At 36.4% G+C, this 18,152-nt stretch overlaps 3 protein-coding genes across 5 annotated transcripts; 2 read left to right on the top strand and 1 right to left on the bottom strand.

The window, feature by feature from the left end:
• Positions 1 to 1,779: 1,779 nt before the first annotated feature.
• LOC140960105 (transcription initiation factor TFIID subunit 12-like) lies at positions 1,780 to 6,181 on the bottom strand. The gene is made up of 8 exons (XM_073418239.1): positions 5,790 to 6,181; positions 5,160 to 5,324; positions 3,924 to 4,439; positions 3,271 to 3,345; positions 2,437 to 2,515; positions 2,289 to 2,353; positions 2,108 to 2,143; positions 1,780 to 1,901 (listed from the first exon to the last, which is right to left on the bottom strand). Exons 1-8 carry the CDS (start codon positions 6,123 to 6,125, stop codon positions 1,785 to 1,787), a joined length of 1,389 nt encoding a protein of 462 aa, XP_073274340.1. The 5' UTR covers positions 6,126 to 6,181; the 3' UTR covers positions 1,780 to 1,784.
• A 1,118-nt stretch (positions 6,182 to 7,299) lies between these two features.
• On the top strand, positions 7,300 to 9,818 carry LOC140959468 (protein ABSCISIC ACID-INSENSITIVE 5). The gene is made up of 5 exons (XM_073417297.1): positions 7,300 to 7,549; positions 7,961 to 9,036; positions 9,118 to 9,189; positions 9,282 to 9,311; positions 9,512 to 9,818. Exons 2-5 carry the CDS (start codon positions 8,044 to 8,046, stop codon positions 9,626 to 9,628), a joined length of 1,212 nt encoding a protein of 403 aa, XP_073273398.1. The 5' UTR covers positions 7,300 to 7,549; positions 7,961 to 8,043; the 3' UTR covers positions 9,629 to 9,818.
• Positions 9,819 to 10,261: 443 nt separating this feature from the next.
• LOC140959467 (cell division protein FtsZ homolog 2-2, chloroplastic-like) lies at positions 10,262 to 15,362 on the top strand. Of its 3 annotated transcripts, none has more exons than XM_073417296.1 (8): positions 10,262 to 10,446; positions 10,791 to 11,551; positions 12,181 to 12,480; positions 13,010 to 13,100; positions 13,779 to 13,903; positions 14,480 to 14,572; positions 14,878 to 14,943; positions 15,030 to 15,362. In XM_073417296.1, the coding sequence occupies exons 2-8, from the start codon at positions 10,922 to 10,924 to the stop codon at positions 15,141 to 15,143; spliced, it is 1,419 nt and encodes a 472-aa protein (XP_073273397.1). In that variant the 5' UTR covers positions 10,262 to 10,446; positions 10,791 to 10,921; the 3' UTR covers positions 15,144 to 15,362. The 3 variants fall into 3 exon arrangements, with proteins under 3 accessions (XP_073273397.1, XP_073273396.1, XP_073273395.1); XM_073417295.1 differs by having other exon boundaries at positions 10,806 to 11,551; XM_073417294.1 differs by having other exon boundaries at positions 10,822 to 11,551.
• The last annotated feature ends 2,790 nt before the right edge of the window (positions 15,363 to 18,152 follow it).

An 18,152-nucleotide genomic window follows, 5' to 3' on the forward strand; every position in this document is an offset into this window, starting at 1 on the left:
AAAAAAGATATTGGCCATGACATCAAACGGACGGGCGTACCAAAGGTACCAAGCCCAAATTTTTTATAAAATAGAAAAATATAATAAGATATTAATTGTTTTTAAACTTGTATATATTCAAGTCCTTGATATTGTTGCATCTTTTTTACGTTACAATTTGAAGAAATTGTCCTACTTTGGTCACAAGTGCATAAATCTCATTGAATTCAGTTTAAAGTACTTGTAAATTATGAAGAAGTTGAGAAAAATAAAAAAATGATTTAGTGTTTGAAAACAAAAACGAAAAACTGAAAATCAGAAATATACTGTGTTTAATAAATAAGTTATTATAATATCAACTTATTTGATTTTATGCTATATAAATCAATATTCCTAATTAAGCAATGTGGTCAATAGAGCGTATCCAACTTGATCGCTTTATTGATGATTCAAAAGAGAGTTGCTTTAACTGCTTTCTTAAATGGTAATGAGACAAAATCTTTGAAATTTGACCAGCTTCCATTGAGTTATATGGTCCTAATTCTTGAATAATTCCACCAATCAATTGCTTGTTCAAATATTTACCAATTATTAAAAATTTCAAATTCTAATATAATTTTATTCAATTATTTGGGTAACTTTCAAATTATTATATTACAAAATCAACACATCCACAATTTCAGATATTTTTTAAAAAAATTTGCCAAAAAAATTTTAAATTCTCAATCATGAATTCATTTTAAATTTCTAAGTACCTCCTTCAGGATGGTGTTAATTTGTTTTCTATCCACAAACCCGTGGATTTTAATATTTTATTAATTTAATACATATTTTCAAATAACTCACCAATATTTCGAACCAAACTAGAACAAACAATACTAAAACTTTTGAGTTTTGATCGAACTCAAACTCAAATATATCTATTTCAAGCATTAAAAATTTTCATATTCCGTTAGTTGCATTCCTATAATCTATACACCACTATACGTATCCCAAAATACACATTGCATAATACAAAATATTAAATTAAGATATTTAAAATGCAAATAATTTTTCTATGATTTTCAAACTAATGTCATATCCCTTACATTTCACCAAATATAAACTTGGGATTGCCCATGAAATAGTAGTGCCAAACGTTCCAATAGTCTATCAGTGATGGAAAAAGAACACTAGAGAAGGGTGGGGGAATCTAATATTTTTTTTAAAAAAATTAGTGATACTAAATTCAATTTACACATTTCATGATTTGAGTATTACTTTAAACTTAAAAGAGTTAGAAGAGACAATCCAGCCTATCCCCAGGTCAGCCACTGCTGTATGCTATAGGCAATGCGCGAGAACAAGAAGTCGCTCAAAAGATCTGCCCTCGTTTACTTCCGAGAATCGGCCTGCATCAAAGAAGAAAGAATCGATAAGCTGCACAATAATGGTGAACGATAAAATGGTAAGTACTCTGCTCTAGAATTGATCCCAGTGACAACATGATCCACTCTTACTTATAGTGCCAACAGCTTGTCCACAGGCAGGTTCGTGACCAACTTCCACAAAAAATGATGTAATGATATTGAGAAGGCAACGGGTAGAATAAATGAATTTCAATTTTCAACACTTCACTCATCTGATATATTGTACAAGCAAAGAATCGAGTAAATCAAACTTTGGAAGTAATGCTTAAAAGATGAATCGTGCTTTTTCGTGATTTCAACAATCATTCTAGAGATATACTTCCGAATGCAAAAAAACTAAAAAAGTATCAATTACCAAATACCAGAAAAATAAATTTTCCAGCTTCATGTGATGTCTCATGCAGCTTCTCGTATTTTGGGTTTAGGAGGAGAACCAATGATATTGGAAGGTGCCCTTGCCATGTGACTTTTCCCACCAGTTTGTGCAGCTGGGGCCACGGTTGACTTTTTTATCTGCTAAGATAAGGAAGGATCAAAGAAATTAAATTCAGATAAAGGCATATAAATAGAGTTGAACTAATAATCCTCAGAATTTACAGATGACAAGAAAATTCACAAGTATCCAATCATCTTCAACCAATCAAAACAAGCTAGCACTCCATGCATAGTGAAAACGATGACTTCAGAGAAAGAAGGGGAAACAAATAAGAACCACTCACTGTTGCAAGCCGCTCCCTGTGAACATCACTGACAAACTGGAAAACCATGCGAAATGGATCAGTAGAAGTAACATATTTGAAATGTTGGACATGCTTATATGTAGGAATAGAAGAGCCTTCAAAAGATTTGAAATTTTACAAGTGGCCCCTCCGGCTAAATAATAAGCAAAGAAAATTTTACCGGTTTTTTGTAAATCCTGATCTCATCTCCACCAAATCCAGGAATAGTCATATGCCAGTTCCTTTCTGGGAAAAAAAATTGGGAACAAGTTTTAACACACATATTTTCATCAAAATTGAATATATAAAAGCAACACAGAGAAACTAACCAAGATGTAGGAGTATGTCCTTCGCCTCTAAAGTGGTGGATTTTCGATGTTTGGCCAATGAACAACCAAATGTCGTAATCTGGTACAGCAAAATCGAAGGGAAAGTTGATGAGCTTTTCAATGTATGGGAGACTAATGAAGAAAGGCAAACGACAGTAATCAGATGGTACCAGAGTACAGAATACGTGTAGAGCATGCAACCAGAGACTCATTCAGAAAATAGAACAGTTTTCAACCAGATTTTTATCAGAATAGGATAGTTTAAGCATTCAAGAAACTGATGCACTACTTTTGAAATGTGACAGAGTATTTTCGTATTTCAAATTTCAAACTAAACATATGAAAAACTCGATCAAATACACCAGAAAAATATATTTTTAAAACAAACAGGACTATATATGCATGATGGCGGTAGCAGAGATGCATATGTCAATATGGATGTATGGCAAAATGCACAAGGATAAAATTAGGAATGAAAAGATTATGAGCTACTCAAGTGTAACCCTATAAAAGATAAGATTAGGAAAAGACGTCTAACATGGTTTGGTCATGTGAAGAAAAGACCAAACATGACTCCAATCCGATATATGTTAGATTGACAGGTTAATGAAGGAGTAGGAGCGGTAGACCATTGAAAACTTGGATAAACTTGGTTAAAGAGGATATCTTAGATTTTGGTTTAAGATATGACAGGTGGAAAAATAGCTTGGTTTTGAAAACTAATATACATGTAGGCAATCTAGCATCTAGCAGGAATGTACTATGATAACGATGATGAAACAAAATGTCCTTAATGTTTAGGTAAGACTTAAAATTTTGAAATATCTCACTTACCGTTTCGACAAAATCCTCAGCAAGATCCACCAAAATGTCTTCAACTTCGGGATCCAACTTCTCTGATGGATCAATCTGTAAAAATGCATGTGGCACATAAGTCATATTTTAATTAAAACAAATACTCAGAATTTAATACATTGTACACGAACATAGCAAACTAATTTTATTACAAAAAACTTCCTTAAAAGAATAATGCGAGAGGATGCTACATGACAAAAAGAAGAGACTAATCCACCACTGGAGGTCGGAGAAAGTCCCAATCTTTCAAGTTTTGTTCATTATTTGATTGGTTGAAAACATGTGCTTCGGCTAATCAGCTTTCATAACTTAACGAGGTTTTAAATTTCAAAACAGATTTTGTTGAGCATGCTAGCCCAAAAGGGTAGGTGGTTATCACAAGCTGGAAACCACACAAACATGATTAAAAAGAACAGTACTCTCCCACCAGTGTAAAAGAATAAAAGTGGCAGAAACCATAAACAAAGCAGCAGCCAAAACAAAAATCTGATCAAATTCACCGAGAGACAGTAAAATCTTCGTCAAATTTGGTTTCAATTCTTGCGTAGAAAGAGCCAATGGATACCAAACTTCAAGTTAAGTCAAGTCAAAACTCAAACAAAGTCAAACATAGAAAAGATAGTGGAACACACCTGGTTTACAAGCTCCTGAATGCTCCGCTTGCTTACAACCCTGTTAGGAACTTCTTCAGTCTCCAAAGTGGCTGTTTTAAGGAGCGCTGCAGACTGGAGTGCACCAGACTGTGTCATGCCCAGAGGTGGTCTCTGGCCTCCCAATCCTGGACTCTTGGTGAGCTGTAGTTGATGAGATGAGGGTGGTTGAATCCTTGAAGATGGAAGTTGTTGGCCATGATGCTCTTGTTGCTGACCTGAGGCTGGGGGTTGTGCCACCTGTTGGCCAGAATTAATCGTCTGCTTGTGAGAGGTGGTAGGAATGTTGTGATGTTGCTGAGTTATGTGAGGTCTTTGCTGAAATGATTGAGGGGTTGGTTGAGGTCGAATGGACGAGGTTGGTAGAGGGGGTTTTCCTGGGGTTCCAGATGACAACCATGGCTGATTTTGGGTCTGAGTCCCTTGAGCACTGGTGGGGGACTGTGATACAGAAGATCCCAAAGAAGAAGTTCTCAGCATACTATGCCCTTGAAAATTCTGAATCGGAAAACAATTTGACGTTACACTAAAAATAACTCAATTCTCAATCAACCAGCACGACATTTCATAAATATAGAGAAACTTTAGCCATCATGTAATCGCAGCCTAACTCTCAAAGACATCCACTCTTGGATAAATACAATCAATCAACGCAATACAAATTTCACTCACCTATCAACAACTAGCAATATTTTTTAATTTGACAAAAGGCACAATCAATAGTTATAAACAGTTAATAAAGTAAAAGGTAGAGCATACAAAAGTCATCATATTTCTACTGAGAAGTGTTAGGCCTCCAGGACTCGACTCTTTCAAACGAAAACAAGTGCCAGACTATTCATGAGCCATCATGCCTTTGTAGAGAGTAGCAGCTGGAGTAATGACACACTAAATATGTAAGTCTTCTCATGGAACTTAAAATATACTGTCACGGCTTAGTAAGTCTTCAAGTATGTAAAAAAACTTCATTAAATGCTAAGAATCTTCAGAACCTACATATAAGACATGTTTAGGGAAAAAAACAGGTAAAAGTTTCCACCAATCACGGACAGAAACAGATTTTCAAAGATCTCCCGATGATAGATGCCTCAACAAAACTCGATGATGGATAAGTACTTGATGACAAAATGGCACCACCCAAAGTTAAAACAATCAAAAAGAAACGATCTCAGCAGTTTACAGCCAGATAATATTTTACAATTTTATCGATGAACCAACCTGTGATGCTGGAGATTGGCTACTTGGAATCATCTGTGGCCTTTGAGGTGACTGAGAAGGTCTAAACTGCTGGGTAGGAACCCCCGCGGACGGTCTTATTGATGATGTTGTGCCCAGTGCTCCAGTCATTCCTATTCCTTGCATCCCCTGAATTGGCTGCCTTACCTAAACCCCAGAGAGTGACATAAAACCAAAAACCCAAGTTCCATAAATGCAAAAACACAAGCAGAAATAGTAAATTTTTGTAATACACGATCACAACCAATTAAAAAAAATTTCACAACTGATTCTAGAACTATACCAATCCAATTAAAAGTACTCATTTTGAATCGACACATAAATAGGGCGTGCAATTCTTAGCGCCAAATCCAATGTCATCTCAAAATCGATCACCATTTACTTCTTAATTCCTTTTAATCCAAAGGCAAAAACCTAAAATTTATCCAAATTGTTTTCTGAATAAATTTAATAGCATCTAGAAATGTTAGAACAAAATGGTCACTCACAGACAATCAATACATTACAAGGTGGTTCAAACTGAACATGTGAGTAGAGATATAGGCCCTGAGTTGTGGCTAGACTGCGTGTAAGAGCAAAAAAATTTCCGGGGGGCGGGGGATATACATATACCTGGGATTGTTGGGCGAAAGAAGGGGGTGTGAGCGAGGAAAAAGATGGGGGTGGGGCAGTAATCGAAGAGGTCGACGCAGACGAAGAAGAAATCGAGGGAGGCGGCGGCAGAGAGAAATGGCCATACGGCGATGTGGGTTGCTGCCATGGTCTGGTGTTAAACGTCGGCCTTGTTTGGGAAGCGGTAGATTGTGGGTTAGAGGGATTCGGATTCGGAGAAGAAACAGTGGTGGTGGTGGGTATTGGAAGGGAAGCGGCGGCAGGGGAGGGTGGCTGGGGATTTTGCGGGGGAGGCTGCTGATCGGTGGATTGTGGAGTAGAAGGCGTCGATTCCATCGGAGAATGAAACAACGGGTAGATTTCGTCTGTTGCACAAGAACGTCGACCGATTAATTGTGTACTGCAGATCAAGGATAATAATAATAATTATTATTATTATTAATAAGCTAGAAATGATATTATAGGGGACCATCATGCTATTTTTTCTGTTTATTAAGAGTGCTAAATTTATATTATTAGTTCACCGACGCATTCGTTGCGTGTTCGTATAATATTTTTTTATAATTCATTTGGTTTATATTTAAATAAAGATCATAATATAATTATAAGAAATAGTGAGGAGCTACATTACAATTTTGATATATAAATTTAAAAATAAATAAAAAAAATGAAGATCAAAATACACGTATAAGAAATAGTGATGTAATAAGTATAAGAAATAGTAAGAGACTATACTGTAATTTTGATATATGAATTTAAAAATAAATAAAAAAGAAAGAGAAAAAAGAAGTAAAGTATGAATTAAATCTACAACTTGAAGTTTAGGAAATGAAGGTTCTATCCACTAAAATATATATGACTTACATTCAAAATTTAACACTTTATTAATATATATAATTATTAAAACAGATCATAATATCAAAAGTTAGTTACTCTAAGATTCTCATATTTAATAATATTATATATAAATTTGAAAATAATATATGTAAGTTTAACCGAACGGATCCAAACATATTATTATTTTTCTTTTCAGCCATTAAAAATTGTAGCACCGTATTATTATTTAAATATAAAATAAATTTATATTAGATTGGGTCGGGCTTTAATAAAAAACTTCGCCTGTTTAACTCAAGCTCTATATTTGAGTCCAATCTCATTAGACCGACTCCCAACTGTATTCGGGTCAGCCCAAATTTTTTTTGTTTGAGCTGTTTGAGCTCAGGCGAGTCCAACCCAATGGACCAATTAGATTTTAGGAAAAAAATAAGAAAATTCAAGAGGAAGATTTTAGAAAATAAAGCCACTCATGGCCTGAGTGATCATCAGCTGGGAAAAACGGCAGCAATGGATACGTGTAGACATAGGGCAAACCAGGGCTCCGAATCCGGAACTGTATCGAAAACACATGTCCAACACGTGTACTTAGACATGCAGCAGCTATTTTGTTTGTTTCCGGGCAAAGTCCTCATTTGGGCAACTCCTCCATTTTTCTGCCATCCGGCAAACTTGCTGCTGCTGCAAGTAAACCCTTTTCGTATTCTCGTCAATTCTCTCTCGATGGAATTAATATATATATACGCACACATATAAGCTGACGTGTGAATAGAAGTGCATGTGATGCTGGAGGTTTCGTCTTCTGGGAACTTATATTTTTTTCCGCAGCAGGATTTTCTTTTGATGCGTATTGTTTGGTACTTGGAGCTACATAAATTTCTGCGAAGATTTTGCTGACTATTTAGCTTTAATCTGGTAAAGGAAAGGTAACTTTTCCAGTTCTTGGTTCCATTATCCATGCCTGTATGGTTGGTTCTCTTCAGTTTTCAGACTACTGGAGTCAACTATTGATATAAATGTTAAAATTAAGTCTACCAAATGGAATCCGAATATCTAATATGAGATTGGGGTAAAATCGGAAGAAAAAAAAGTGTAATAGGTCATACCAATGACGATCCGTAATATAGTAGAGATAGTGGAGACGACAGAGATAGGCAATCTTCAATCGACATAGTATATGTTTGGTGGCCTGTTTATGGTTTTTCTCCTATTTATTTGGTTTAATTTGCACTGATGTAGTGTGTGCCCTTGCTTTATATTTTTCCATATTCGTAGCGTTTGAGCATATTAAATTCAGTAGATTTAAGTATCAGACTTATGAGATCATGGGCCTGCAGGTGGTTTTACTGATCTGCTGATATTTGTTGGTTGATAAACTTGTGTGCGAAATCAGGGAAAGACTCGTACTACATAGACCAAAATGGTTACTACCGATTCTGATACCAAATCCCCGGGAGATGTCGAGTCCTCGTCACAGTCGAAGCAGCAACACTCCAAGAACCAGCCGTTCCAATCATCAGTATACTCGCTAACACTCGACGAGTTTCAGAACAGTGTGTGTGAGGGTGGAAAGAATTTCGGGTCTGTGAACATGGATGAATTCCTCAATAGCATATGGACTGCTGAAGAGAATCAGGCTCAATCGCAAACTCAAATGACAATGAACGCCGCTAATGCAGTGCAGTTTCCCCATTGCGAAACTAATTTGTCTGCGTATAAGGGCATGGCCAAGCAATCTAGCTTACCAAGACAAGGTTCTCTTAGTGTCCCGGAGCCGCTGTGTCGTAAAACTGTGGATGAAGTGTGGTCCGAAATCCACAGAAGTGGAGATGGTCGAAGCCATGCTCAAAATCCGAATCCTGCTCAAAGAGAACGTACATTTGGAGAAATGACGCTGGAAGATTTCTTGGTTCGGGCTGGCATTGTACAAGAACAAGATCACCACTCCGCACCATGTCAGCAGCCACCTTCATATGGAATGTACCAAAACTGCAACCATCCAGAAATGGTTCACGATTTCGTTGCTAGGCCTGTGGTCGGAACTTATCAGCCGCTTCCCCAGAGTGGCGTCGGAGACGTGTCTAGTTATTCTAGTGGGGCAAAAAGAGGCAGCAACGGGTACACACAGCAGCCAAGTGCCGGTAATTTTGTTGGTAGAATGGGGAATGGCTGTGGAGTAGGATACGGGCAGGGGCAGGCAGGTATAGGAATTGGATCTCCAGTAAGTCCAGTGTCCTCTGATGGATTGTGCACGAATCAAGTTGATAGTACCGGTAATCAGTATGGAATGGACGGGGTGAGTGGGGGACAAAAGAGGATCGTAGATGGGCCGGTGGAAAGGGTGGTGGAAAGGCGGCAACGAAGGATGATCAAGAATAGAGAATCGGCTGCCCGATCAAGAGCAAGAAAGCAGGTACTTGATCAGTGGCTTAATGATTTCAAACATTAAATCGATATCGATGATTCAAGTTTGATGTATCGATTAAATTGGCAGGCTTATACAGTTGAACTTGAAGCTGAATTGAACCAGTTAAAAGAAGAGAACGAAGTCTTGAAACAAGCTTTGGTAATTACTCGGAAAATCACTATCCATCGACATGTCATGATTCAAAAAACTTTTCTACTCAAAACAAGATTTATTTCTTGATTCTTCTGCAGGCTGATTTAGAGAGGAAAAGGAAACAGCAGGTAAATTTTTTGGTCCACAATCCAACTTCTCTCATGCAACCCACACCCGTATGACAAAAGTCATGTCACTAAAATTCCCCAAGTGTGAATTTAGACTAGCTAACTAGCCACATGTATGTCTCCCTCTAAACGTTGTTCTTATATTGGTAGGCATGATGGTATGTACATAATTTAATTATACGTTCATTCACCTGTTCTAGCGCGAGCCATGTGAATTTAGATGTGAGGAAGCAAAAGTACTGAAGATGCAATCCAAGGCTCCAAAAGCCAAGGAGAAGTTGAGAACTTGGAGGAGGAGCTTTAGTTGTCCATATTGATCAAACGAATGGTTGACAAATTAATTACGATTCCGGCTAAAGCTGCAGTCACGTTCCAATTCTTGCCAAAAAGGAAGCAAGCAAATGTAATATGTGGATCACTATTTAGACATTCTCTTGGAATTGATGTATTATTTTTCTCATTGTTCACGTAATTGCATTTTTTGGGATATTTTTTCTAAAAAAAGATGTTATATCCATCACGGACTCATTTAAAATGCTCGTCATGTGAGTCCAATTAAACGGGACAGTGTACACAACAAGTAAATGCTTTTTTGTTGCAGTGAAAGATATGTGAGACGGGTTAATATTGTCTATTTTTTTTTTTATAATAATACGGACAAGAATTTGCCAAATTTGAGCTACAGTTTTAAAACCCTATTCATGTTTGGAAAAATAATTAAAAAAATCATCCATATATGCGATTTTCTAATTTATTATCTAAAATAATCATAAATATTTTTATTTACATATTATCTTCCTTTCGGTAAAATTAAATTGATTGTATACGGATAAAAGATTATGGATAAATGTATATTATTTTATATACAAAAATTTTATGGACAAGCGGCTAATACATGAATTTATTACGAGATATTTTAAAAATTTATATTAAATTTAGTTCGTCGAAAAGAGAGTTTGTTGAAGTTGACTCGTGTGATTTGTGAACCCTGGAGATCTTTCGTGATTCCTTTTTTTCATCCTCCGCCGGCAATTTGACACCACCATTTGCTAGCGGAAATTCTCCATTTCCTCGATTGCAGCACACGTTTCGATTGAAGTCTTCTTTGTCGCTTCGACGCTGCTTGTTGGCTGAGGTGAGCACCTTCATTTTTTGGAGTTTAATTCGTTCTTCTCGCTGTATTTGCCGTTTAATGCTATTTTTGGAACGTCTTTTTCTTTTGTGTTTGAAAATTATTGATAAAGGAGATTGATACGAGCTTTTCTAAAACCCTTACATTTGGAAGTGCGGAATGGGGTTTTCTCTCTGGGTTTTAGTTGCCGCTTTCTGTTTTGTTCTATCTTCGTTTACTATTGCTTTACTTGGCCGTTTATAATTGTGCGCGAGTTAGTCCTGTGATAAGCAGTTGTTTTCTCAATATTCAGCTACAACTGTAATGTGTTTACTCTTTTGCACATTGGCGTTACTTTAAATTGGCAGTCTCATTATTTGCAGATTTAATTAATGACAGATTGTGAGAAGAAAAGTAGGCAAAAAACCGGGATTTAGTTGATTGTATCTGCACATTTTGGGCTGAAACGCAATTCTTCTTGGTTCATATTTTTTCCGCAATGGTCACGTGCACATCCCCTTACTTCACTCCTCCGAATACTCAAAGGTCGGTAAGGTTGAGGAATTTTCCTGGTCCAAGAATTACCCCCTTCAAAGTGTTCGAAGAAAAGAATTTATATCCAAGCATTAGTAATAAAGGTGGTTTGAGTTTCCTCCAGCTAAAATGCACCGCAAACTCTCATAGTGTCAATCAGTTTCAGAGCAAGGACTCGTTTCTGAATCTACATCCGGAGATCTCGATGCTTAGGGGTGACACAAACCCTACAATTACAGATTCTAGGCAGGATAGTTTGAGCGGAAGTGTCTCCGAGAGCTTGAAAGATTCGTCAAGTTTGAACAGTTATAACGAGGCCAAGATAAAGGTCATCGGCGTTGGAGGTGGTGGCTCAAATGCCGTTAATCGGATGATAGAGAGCTCAATGAAAGGTGTTGAGTTCTGGATCGTTAACACTGATGTCCAAGCGATGAGGATGTCACCCGTCTTTCCAGAGAATCGGCTGCAGATTGGTCAGGAGCTGACTAGAGGACTCGGGGCTGGTGGAAACCCTGATATTGGGATGAATGCTGCTACCGAGAGCAAAGAATCTATAGAGGATGCAGTGTATGGATCAGACATGGTCTTTGTTACGGTAAGTTTAGCTTGTCGTCGATAAAATATTAAGCCATATCGTATTTAATATTTGTCACTCATAAATACAATTATGTTTAAATGAGTAATACCTCGAGTGCAGCTATTTTTAGCAGCAATAATTTCGGCTATAATAAACCAGAGCCTTATTCTGAATTTTTTGTTTTCTATGTCTCAATCATGATTTGATTGGATCCATAGAGATGACTGTTCTCTAGAAATACTTGTGATTTTATTTTTGTAACTTTTTTGCTTATAGAAATCTTAATTTCATATCCTAGTCACTTGTGAAAAGTCTTATTTTAGTTGAAATGTAACCAACTGGATGTTGTCTAATGCCATCATGTTGTTTCTATATACCGTTACTTAGATTTATGCTTTTCTTGCCAGTCCACTCATACATATGATGTGCAAATGGAATGCCTTTGAATGATTTGAAAGTGAAACCAAGCAATAATCATTATGTGGGTTCATTTCCTAAATTCCTACTATTTTAGTGTAAAATCTACATTTAATGAAATAATGATGTCTTTGTCTGGGTCAGCATTTAACTGGCAAGAAACTAGTGTTGTTGCGGACATAAATTGTTGCTTCTGTTTTCTTCATTCTCTCATCTTGTGTTTTGTGCAGGCTGGAATGGGTGGAGGAACAGGCACTGGTGGAGCTCCTGTGATTGCTGGAATTGCAAAATCAATGGGTATTTTGACTGTTGGTATTGTTACGACTCCATTTGCTTTTGAGGGACGAAGAAGATCTGTCCAAGCCCAAGAAGGAATTGCTGCTTTGAGAGAAAATGTTGACACGTTAATAGTGATTCCAAATGATAAACTGTTGACTGCCGTTTCTGCATCTACCCCAGTAACAGAAGCATTTAATCTCGCTGATGATATTCTTCGGCAAGGAGTTCGTGGTATCTCTGATATAATTACGGTATGTACCTGTATAACAAATGCTATTGTTCTAATAATTATGGTTGATTATATTTTTAATTTCTCTTGATTGGTTTATGTTGTTATTCATGCAACTATTCTTCAGCGGAAAGCTTTTAGTGTTGTTTTTATTTTTATATAAGTTTTTAATTGCTTTCTTGTTTGTTAATATTTAACTTCATTACTGAGTGTCAGGAATCTGGCTTTTATTTAGGTTAACTCAAATTTGATGGCAAATTACTATACACCAAAGTGAGGATGAGATTGGATTCGCTTTACGAAGTTACACTTTTTTCTGTTTTTGGAGTCGATCTTAGCAAGTACAGACTACAGAGATTGATGATGTTTGAATCATGGACACAATCTTCTTAAGTATCATCCATATCTGAAGTTCTAGATGGTGTTGTGTTCAGTTGTGCGTGCATGTTATAAACATGCTTGTTTAGTTTTGTTCTATATTTATCTGGGGAGAATCAGTTGCTTAACACTCCTGTTCGAAGGAAATTAATTGCCAGTGTCATTACTTGCAGATACCTGGGCTAGTGAATGTAGATTTTGCTGATGTGCGAGCTATTATGGCTAATGCAGGCTCTTCATTAATGGGAATAGGAACTGCAACAGGTATTGCAAATAAACCATTTGGTTTCATGCGTTGCTTCCTGGATGAATTTCGATTTCCGTTTTTCCTACGTTCTCGTCATTTGTTAACCAATCTCTTGTGTTTACTCTTCCCAATAACACCAGATATTTAGCTTTTCGCCCCATTTTTCAAGAATTTCAAGCATGGAGATAGATACTTGTTGCTTCTGACTCTACATATGTGTTTTCAACGCTTTGAAATATTTTGGGAAATAAAATTAAAATGAGCAATCGCTATGAATAAATTATGAGGGACTAGTACTTTCGTTGGGGGTTAGATATGTATGCATTTTGCATATATCGGGGCTTTTTCCACCCTAGTAAAGTGCTATATTGGTTATACCCAGGGAGAAAAACGTAAATGAATATTTTCTGTGTTCCTTTATTTTTGGTCCAAATATAAGAGGTGACATGAAAAATCAGAAATCTTATGGAAAATATCTAGTGAGCATAAAGAAAAAGAAGCCAACAAATTGCTCACAGAGTGAATCTGTTTCAGAATGTTCCTAAAATATCTTTATAGTTTTATTTATATTGAACATCTTTTTAGTTTTCACTATAATGGGTGTGGACAAAAATACAAAATCCACTGTTCCGATCAAAAAACTTTTTACAAGAACGTTCTACCATATAGTTTGGTCTAAATATTGCCGTGTGCAGGGAAAACCAGGGCCAGAGATGCTGCATTGAATGCAATTCAGTCGCCTTTGCTTGATATCGGGATTGAGAGAGCCACCGGAATTGTGTGGAATATAACTGGTGGCTCTGATCTGACATTGTTTGAGGTGAACTATGGCCTATTCCCCACTTTTTTTGGTTTAAACTTAGTTTTTATGTTAGTATATTTTTTGTGACATTTGTTTCTATTTACATCGTTTAACATCTAGAAGTGTGATTTATTAATTTTGATGTGAAATTCACGTCTATTATGGGGAAAAAAGGATCGAGTGAAAACTTTCTGTATTTACTTCACTACGGTTTCCTCTCTGTGATATTGATTGTGTTGCCTTGCTTTCAATCCACTCTTCTTGTCCTCCCATAATTTATTTTCAACTTAGATGTTGATTGAACCATTTCTTCCTTTCAGCTCCCAGCTACATGGTTTAATGAATTTTAAGGAAACCTCCTGCGATGATTTTTTTGCATTGTAGCTAGGTCAATAAAAAAATAAGCATTTTATTTGTGAGAGAGAGAGGGAGGAGGGAGGAGGGAGGAGGGAGAGAGATTTTCTTTTGCAATAAACCCTGCTACGTGTGATATTTATTGGTGATATCGTGTATCTATCTTCTGTATACTTTGTTCATGATTTCTCTCTTATTCATGTTATTCAGAAACTGTGTTTTTTCAATCTGTGACCATAGGTAAACGCCGCAGCAGAGGTCATATACGATCTTGTCGATCCAAGCGCCAACCTAATATTTGGTGCTGTGATAGACCCGTCGCTAAGTGGTCAAGTAAGTTTTATCTTTTTAATATTCCTTTTATTGACAAAACTGACTACAATCACTACCGCCATTTCTAGCATACATCCTCAAACTTTGCAATAATGCTCATTGAACTCGACATTATAAATTCCTGAAGCTCGAAGTGTTAACACAGGGAAAGAAACTGAGCTGCTTAACAAAATTTGGGACCGGTGAAAGCAATAATATTGCAATGTTATAGAAACTATGAATTTCTCTCTTCTCTATTAAATACAAGTTCTGAAGCTCAAAATATGATAAAAGGTTGACCTATATATATATGCTACTGAATTCAGGTCAGTATAACATTGATCGCCACCGGTTTTAAACGTCAAGAGGAAAGCGATGGGAGAAACCTGCAGGTATATCATCCATACTTCTAATTATGCTATGCCTGCTCGACTTTTCACTCGATCCTGACAACTTGTTGTCCCGTACTAAAATACAGGCAAATCAGCTTTCCCAGGCCGAGAACAGACAGCCATCATCGTTTTTAGATGGCAGAGTTGAGATTCCCGAGTTCCTGAGGAAGAAAGGACGTTCCCGCTATCCCCGAGCTTGAAAACACTCTCGGTCCATTCCACTGTTACATATTTATTGGCCTTGAAGTAAGTCTTTGACTTGATTGTCATCTGTACAGGTTTTTGGCTTTCATACAAAATATGAATCTTAAGTTTGACAAGCGATGGAGACGTAGGTTTTTCCTTTTACTAAACATGATAAATCTATGTATTTGAGTCGGAGCACCTAAAAACTATAGTAAGCTTAGTAGTTTGCCCTATCTGAGCCCCGCACAAAATCTTGTGTTACACATAATTTTTACGTTCTCCTAAACACGTGGAAGAAAAATCCTCAAGTGTACTGGCCGGGGTGGTTCGATGCGGCTCATATCTTGATCTAAGGGCTGCAAGGAGGCTGGCTACATGTATTTTCACGAGTCCACACACTCCTTTACATGGAAAAAATGCATATATGGGTTGTAGCCTTTGGATTAACACTAAAGGTGTTACCCTTATGGTTGCATGAACAAATCTGAATACACTGTTGTGCCTAGTGCAGTGAAAAACCTAAAATTTATGCCCAAGTGTATTTTTATATCTAATTTTTTTGAAAATGTTAAAAGATGAAAATAGTGATGGTTATTTTGCCTATGCATCATATGATTAGTGAAACAAATAGGCAGAGAATTTAGTTTGAAGATTTGTAAACTGGGTTCTAGATTAGAACAAATATCTGAACTTTGGAAAGGTAGATTGGGAAAATAGATCAGAGATTCAGAAGAAGAGAAAAAACAAAAGAAAAAATGAACAAAAAAAAAAAAGAAATGTGGAGGACCCTACGACGAGTGGCCCATCCTATGTTTGGCTATGAGCCTTGTGAGAGGGAACATTCGGAAATCTAAAAAACTTAATTATAGTAAAGTTAAATTAGTTAATTGGGTGAGCTTTTTTTTTGTTGAATATTTCGAATTAAAACAATTTTTAATATCTTTTCTCTACGTATATTTCATCTTCTTTCGAATCATTTTTTTTCCTGGTATGGCTTCGCTTTTCGTCTTTTTTTTTTTTTTATTTATTTAAAAATAAAATATTTAATTAGATGATAATACTACATTTTACTAGTCAAATGAAATTAAATTAAATTTCGAATATTTTTATTCCATCATAAAGGTACAAGAAGATTACTATACATAAAAATTTCACGTTATCAAAAAAAATTTGAAATCACATGACTCATAAAACAAAACTTAATAATGCTGAAACAGCGACAATGCCAGAAAAAAATTAGTTGTTATATTAGTATTCCACGCTGCAAGAGTACTTGAGATATTTCGTGGAGCTTATTCCAGACAAAATCACATCGTCTGCGTATCGATTTCTCCATCGTGAACGGGCCAAAAAAAATTAGAAATTCAAATAAATAATCAAATCAACATCGGCCTCACATATCCACACAAAAATTCCCTTACATGGAAGGAACATGTCATTCTCTCCACTACTCTAACCTTAAAATATCCCCATTGCTATTCTCCTCCATACATTAAATATTATTTTGCATCAAAAATTTACTTGATAGAATATGATCATCTCCTTTGTCTTTACATACTCTATTATAATTAAATAAATTTTTATCAAGGGTACGTAACTTCGTGTAAAGCGATTGCATATGATGGGCTACAATGATTTACCGAAAGGGCTGCGGAAACTGAAACCAAACTAAATAAAATCCAATATCTAAAAAAACAAGAAGACAACACGAAACACTTGTCTAGCATACGAGTCTGCACACTCTCTCATTCATTCCTCCTCGTTGATTTCACCAAGCACCAGTCTCAGATCGTACCAAACCATGCGCCCCCAGAATCCCAAAACCCCATCCATGAACAATAAATCAGAACAAAAGGTAAAGGCAGTAGCTACTCACCAACCACGTCAACCACCACCACTTTCAAACACGCGAACGGATGGCGCTGCATCGACAAGAAGCGGAGACGCCGGGGCGGAGGAGAGTAGTTGCTGCGGGCGAGAGAGGATGAAGAGGCACTGGGTGGACGTGGCGGGTGGGGTCTGGATCCCGGATATTTGGGGGCATGAGGATTTGCTCAAGGATTGGATTGACTGCTCGGATTTTGACTCGAGTTTGGTTGGCAGCAGCATCATGTCGGCGCGAGAATCGCTGGTGGAAGAAGGGAGAGAAGAGCTAGTTCAAACAGAGAACAGCTGTTGATTCTGTAAAACTCAAATTTATTGGTGAATTATTTTTCTGTCATTTTATTTTATGTCTGTCTGACTAACTTGGAGATAATTTCTCTTCATGCACCAGAATAATAATAATAATAAGCTTCAGTTTCTTACTTTTTGAATTCATGTAGGCAAATAATGCAAACTCCAAGAAAAGAAAACATATAATTATGAAATTAATTCATGCAATATAATCTCTTTACACATGTATAGAGTTGAGTCGTGATTAAGGGTAATTTGTGTGGTAGTTTACTTTTCTTATTATTACAAGTTTTATTGATAACAAATATATATTTGACATGTTGAACTAGTTCTTGAACTTGAGGTAGCAAAATAGATGAACAACGAAATGGATGTACAACTGCATTTCTGATTTATATATATATTCATTTAATTTGAAGAAATAATCGATCAAAAAAATAATAATAACAACAATCGATGGGAAATATATTTTAAAACCCAAATATATTTTTGAGAACAAGAGCCTTTCTTTATAAGAAATGTGGTTTCAAGAAGATGGTACGTAGATTTGATTACAAATTGAATAAATGTTTTTTTTTTTACTATTGAATTATGTAATCTCTTCCCAACTAATTCAACAATCAACAACTACTCTTTTTGCTACNTTAGAATTGGATGCACGTGTGTGTAATGCCCGAGATTTAATTACTGTAATCAAAAGTGGATTAATTAGCAATATTGAGACTGTAGGAGCTCAAGTGGAGAAGTCGGGCGTCGGTGCAATACAAGCTAAGATGTTGGACAGAACATCTGGCGCCCGAGCGGTATAAGATGACTACTCGAGCGCCAATGCATCACAAAAGAAGAAT

The sequence above is a fragment of the Primulina huaijiensis genome, chromosome 15 (assembly GCF_012295235.1).
Source record: "Primulina huaijiensis isolate GDHJ02 chromosome 15, ASM1229523v2, whole genome shotgun sequence".
In the NCBI taxonomy this organism is placed as follows: domain Eukaryota; kingdom Viridiplantae; phylum Streptophyta; class Magnoliopsida; order Lamiales; family Gesneriaceae; genus Primulina; species Primulina huaijiensis.

Excerpts from the sequence above, each read along its gene's own strand:
- LOC140960105 (XM_073418239.1), bottom strand. The coding sequence starts at position 6,125 with ATGGAATCGACGCCTTCTACTCCACAATCCACCGATCAGCAGCCTCCC. Across the intron at positions 2,516-3,270 it reads CTGAGGATTTTGTCGAAACG|ATTACGACATTTGGTTGTTC; the intron begins GTAAGTGAGATA and ends TTGCTGTACCAG. Across the intron at positions 2,144-2,288 it reads TCAGGATTTACAAAAAACCG|TTTGTCAGTGATGTTCACAG; the intron begins GTAAAATTTTCT and ends ATGGTTTTCCAG.
- LOC140959467 (XM_073417296.1), top strand. The coding sequence starts at position 10,922 with ATGGTCACGTGCACATCCCCTTACTTCACTCCTCCGAATACTCAAAGG. Across the intron at positions 12,481-13,009 it reads GTATCTCTGATATAATTACG|ATACCTGGGCTAGTGAATGT; the intron begins GTATGTACCTGT and ends CATTACTTGCAG. Across the intron at positions 14,573-14,877 it reads ACCCGTCGCTAAGTGGTCAA|GTCAGTATAACATTGATCGC; the intron begins GTAAGTTTTATC and ends TACTGAATTCAG.
- LOC140959468 (XM_073417297.1), top strand. The coding sequence starts at position 8,044 with ATGGTTACTACCGATTCTGATACCAAATCCCCGGGAGATGTCGAGTCC. Across the intron at positions 9,037-9,117 it reads GATCAAGAGCAAGAAAGCAG|GCTTATACAGTTGAACTTGA; the intron begins GTACTTGATCAG and ends TTAAATTGGCAG. Across the intron at positions 9,312-9,511 it reads AGAGGAAAAGGAAACAGCAG|CGCGAGCCATGTGAATTTAG; the intron begins GTAAATTTTTTG and ends CACCTGTTCTAG.